Below are 2,789 nucleotides of genomic sequence, written 5' to 3'. Positions count from 1 at the left end.
CCGAGGTTAGCTCAAAAGGAAGTGACAGAAATACATGAATTCTATTCCGTTTGTCGTGTGGTCCGTTTCTCTAGTTCGTATATAATATTAAGATAACCACAGGCTCAACAATCACCCATCTGTTCACCTTTCAGGTCTACCCGAATTTCGTGTATGTAGAATTATTTTTATTAAGGGGTATTTAAAAGGTTTACACTTTACAGATATCTGTGTTAGGCCTACACTGATAAAAATAATCATATTTATTCTACTCGAATATCGTGTATGTAAAATTGATTCCATGTATAGGTTTTCACTTAACAGATTTCTGTGCTAGACCTACATTAGACTCTAAGACTCGCCAATCATCATTCCCGTAATGGCATCAAAACGAATTTATCTCAGCGGAGCAGAGAAACGAAAGAAAAAGAAATTTGACGAAGAAAAATGGTCAAAAGAAAAAGGTAATTCATTATCGTTTATTTAATAATTTAAAGAAACATATTAAAGTTTGGTTTTATTATGTTTTCTGAATGGTGAGTATTATTAATTTTAGACTAACGCCTAATCATCTAAGGAAATTTGTAATTTTGCAGGATCAATTCTAAAATATATTGGAGCTCCAGACAGCAAGCCAGAGGAATATTCTGAACTTCCTGAACAGGATGCTCCAGTGCCATCACATTCATCAGGATCTGTCCAGGAAGCTGTACTGCCACCAAGACCACCACATTCCCCAGAACCACAGAAGGCATCATCTACTTCTGAGCAGCCTCCCATTTATTCTAAACCACTAGATCCTGCTAACTGGCCAACCATTCTGTCTGATGCATTTAGAACAGATGCAGTAGGTAGAGGGCCATTTCAGATTAGTTCTGATTTCACATTTCCCAAAAAAAGAAGACGGAAGAAGTTTTCATTATCATTATTTTTGTAGAACATTGGTTAATGGAGAAAAGATGAAGCGGACTTGGCTTATCTACTCAAAAGCAAAAAATGCTCTCTATTGCTTTTGTTGTAAATTATTTTCAACCAAAGAACAAAAGTTAGTGACAGAAGGACTGACAGACTGGAAAAACATAGGCACACTTTTGAAAAGTCATGAAAGCAGTCCAGCACACATAGCGCACATGGCAACCTGGAAAGATTTACAACTCCGTTTGCAAACTGGAAAGACAATAGACCAAGCTGAAAGAACACTATTGGAGGCTGAAAAGAGGCGCTGGAGAGATGTCCTGACTCGCTTAATCGCCATTATCCAATCCTTAGCCGAGAGAAATCTTGCATTTAGAGGTTCATCAAACACGTTACAACCAGCAGAATAATGGGAATTTTCTAGAAGAGGTGGAGCTGCTTGCTAAATTTGATCCTGTCATGAAGCAGCACATTGAGCGTGTTGAGAGTGGCCAGTTCAGTCATTCCAGCTACCTTGAAAATATCATCCAAAATTAACTTATTGCTTCAATCAGTACTAAAATAATGGACACAATGGTGACTGAAGTTAAACAGTCCAAATATTATTCAATTATTTTGGACTGTACTCCCAGTGTAAGCCATCAAGAACAGATGCCAGTCGTCATAAGGACTGTCAAAATGGATAAGAAACCAGAAATTAAGGAACATTTTATGGGGTTCCTTGTAGCTTCTGAAACAACAGGTCTTGGTTTGTCATCTCTAATTATAAAGAAACTGACGGAACTGAATATTCTCCTTGAAGATTGCAGAGGACAATCATATGATAATAGTGCCAACATGAAAGGGAGAAACAAAGGAGTTCAAGCCAGACTTCTTGAGAAGAACCCGCGTGCACTCTATGTTCCATGTGGAGCACATTCCCTAAACTTGATGATATCTGATGCAGCAACAGCTTCAATAGATGCCACTAGCTATTTCGGCACTGTTCAGAAACTGTACAACCTATTTTCAGCCTCACCACAAAGATGGGCAATCCTAAAACATTATGTCACTGTTGCACTCAAGACCTGGAGTGACACAAGATGGGAGAGCTGTATTAATAGCATAGAACCTGTGCGGTATCAAGCCTCTAATATAAGGGAAGCTTTGTTGAAGGTCAGGGAAGTGTCTGGTCCTCTGACCAAGGTTGAAGCCAAAAGTCTGGCAGAAGAGGTGGGGTCATACCGATTTATCATTTGCACAGTCATATGGTATGACATTCTACACATTGTGAACCATGTCAGTAAGCTTCTGCAGTCTCCTAAAATGCAGCTTGATGTGTCAGTTGACCTCCTTACTAAAGCGAAAACATCTCTGACTAACTACAGAAGAATTGGATTCACTTCAGCTCAAGTCTCTGCTAAAGATATGTGTGAGGAAATGAATGTAGAGGCAAAGAAAAGAGATTGAGAAGTACAAAAAGACACTTTGCTTATGAGGCCGCAGATGAGCCCATTGCAGATGCAATGAAGAGGCTAGAAATAACATTATTTAATGTTGTTGTTGACACTACCATTCAATCCTTAACCGATAGATTTAAAACTCTGAGTGAAGTAAGAGACCAATTTGGAGTGCTGCTCAATTTCCAGAAACTGGATGATCAGTCATTGAACAACCAGTGTGACAAACTATGCAAGACATTAACCTCTGGAAATGAAAGTGACATTGATGGAAAGGAACTGGCTATGGAAGTTAAACACTTACCAAGTTTGCCCTCAAACGAAATGACTGCTCTTGAGCTCCTCACCTTTATCCACAAAAAACATTTTGAGGAATTGTATCCCAATCTGTGGGTTGCATTGAGAATTGCCTGTACTCTGCCTGTGACTGTGGCCTCAGCAGAGAGGAGCTTTTCG

General features: G+C 39.2%; 1 protein-coding gene across 1 annotated transcript; it reads left to right on the top strand.

Moving 5' to 3' along the window:
- Positions 1-298: 298 nt before the first annotated feature.
- On the top strand, positions 299-1,284 carry LOC143019847 (uncharacterized). The gene is made up of 2 exons (XM_076175829.1): positions 299-443; positions 576-1,284. The coding sequence occupies exons 1-2, from the start codon at positions 359-361 to the stop codon at positions 914-916; spliced, it is 426 nt and encodes a 141-aa protein (XP_076031944.1). The 5' UTR covers positions 299-358; the 3' UTR covers positions 917-1,284.
- Positions 1,285-2,789: the final 1,505 nt, after the last annotated feature.

Source organism: Oratosquilla oratoria, chromosome 3 (genome assembly GCF_046742065.1).
Source record: "Oratosquilla oratoria isolate Oo_2021 chromosome 3, ASM4674206v1, whole genome shotgun sequence".
Classification (NCBI taxonomy): Eukaryota; Metazoa; Arthropoda; class Malacostraca; order Stomatopoda; family Squillidae; genus Oratosquilla; species Oratosquilla oratoria.
The sequence above is the reverse complement of the archived record's forward strand: the minus strand, read 5'-3'. Positions and strand labels throughout refer to the sequence as shown.

Excerpts from the sequence above, each read along its gene's own strand:
- LOC143019847 (XM_076175829.1), top strand. The coding sequence starts at position 359 with ATGGCATCAAAACGAATTTATCTCAGCGGAGCAGAGAAACGAAAGAAA. Across the intron at positions 444-575 it reads AAAATGGTCAAAAGAAAAAG|GATCAATTCTAAAATATATT; the intron begins GTAATTCATTAT and ends GTAATTTTGCAG.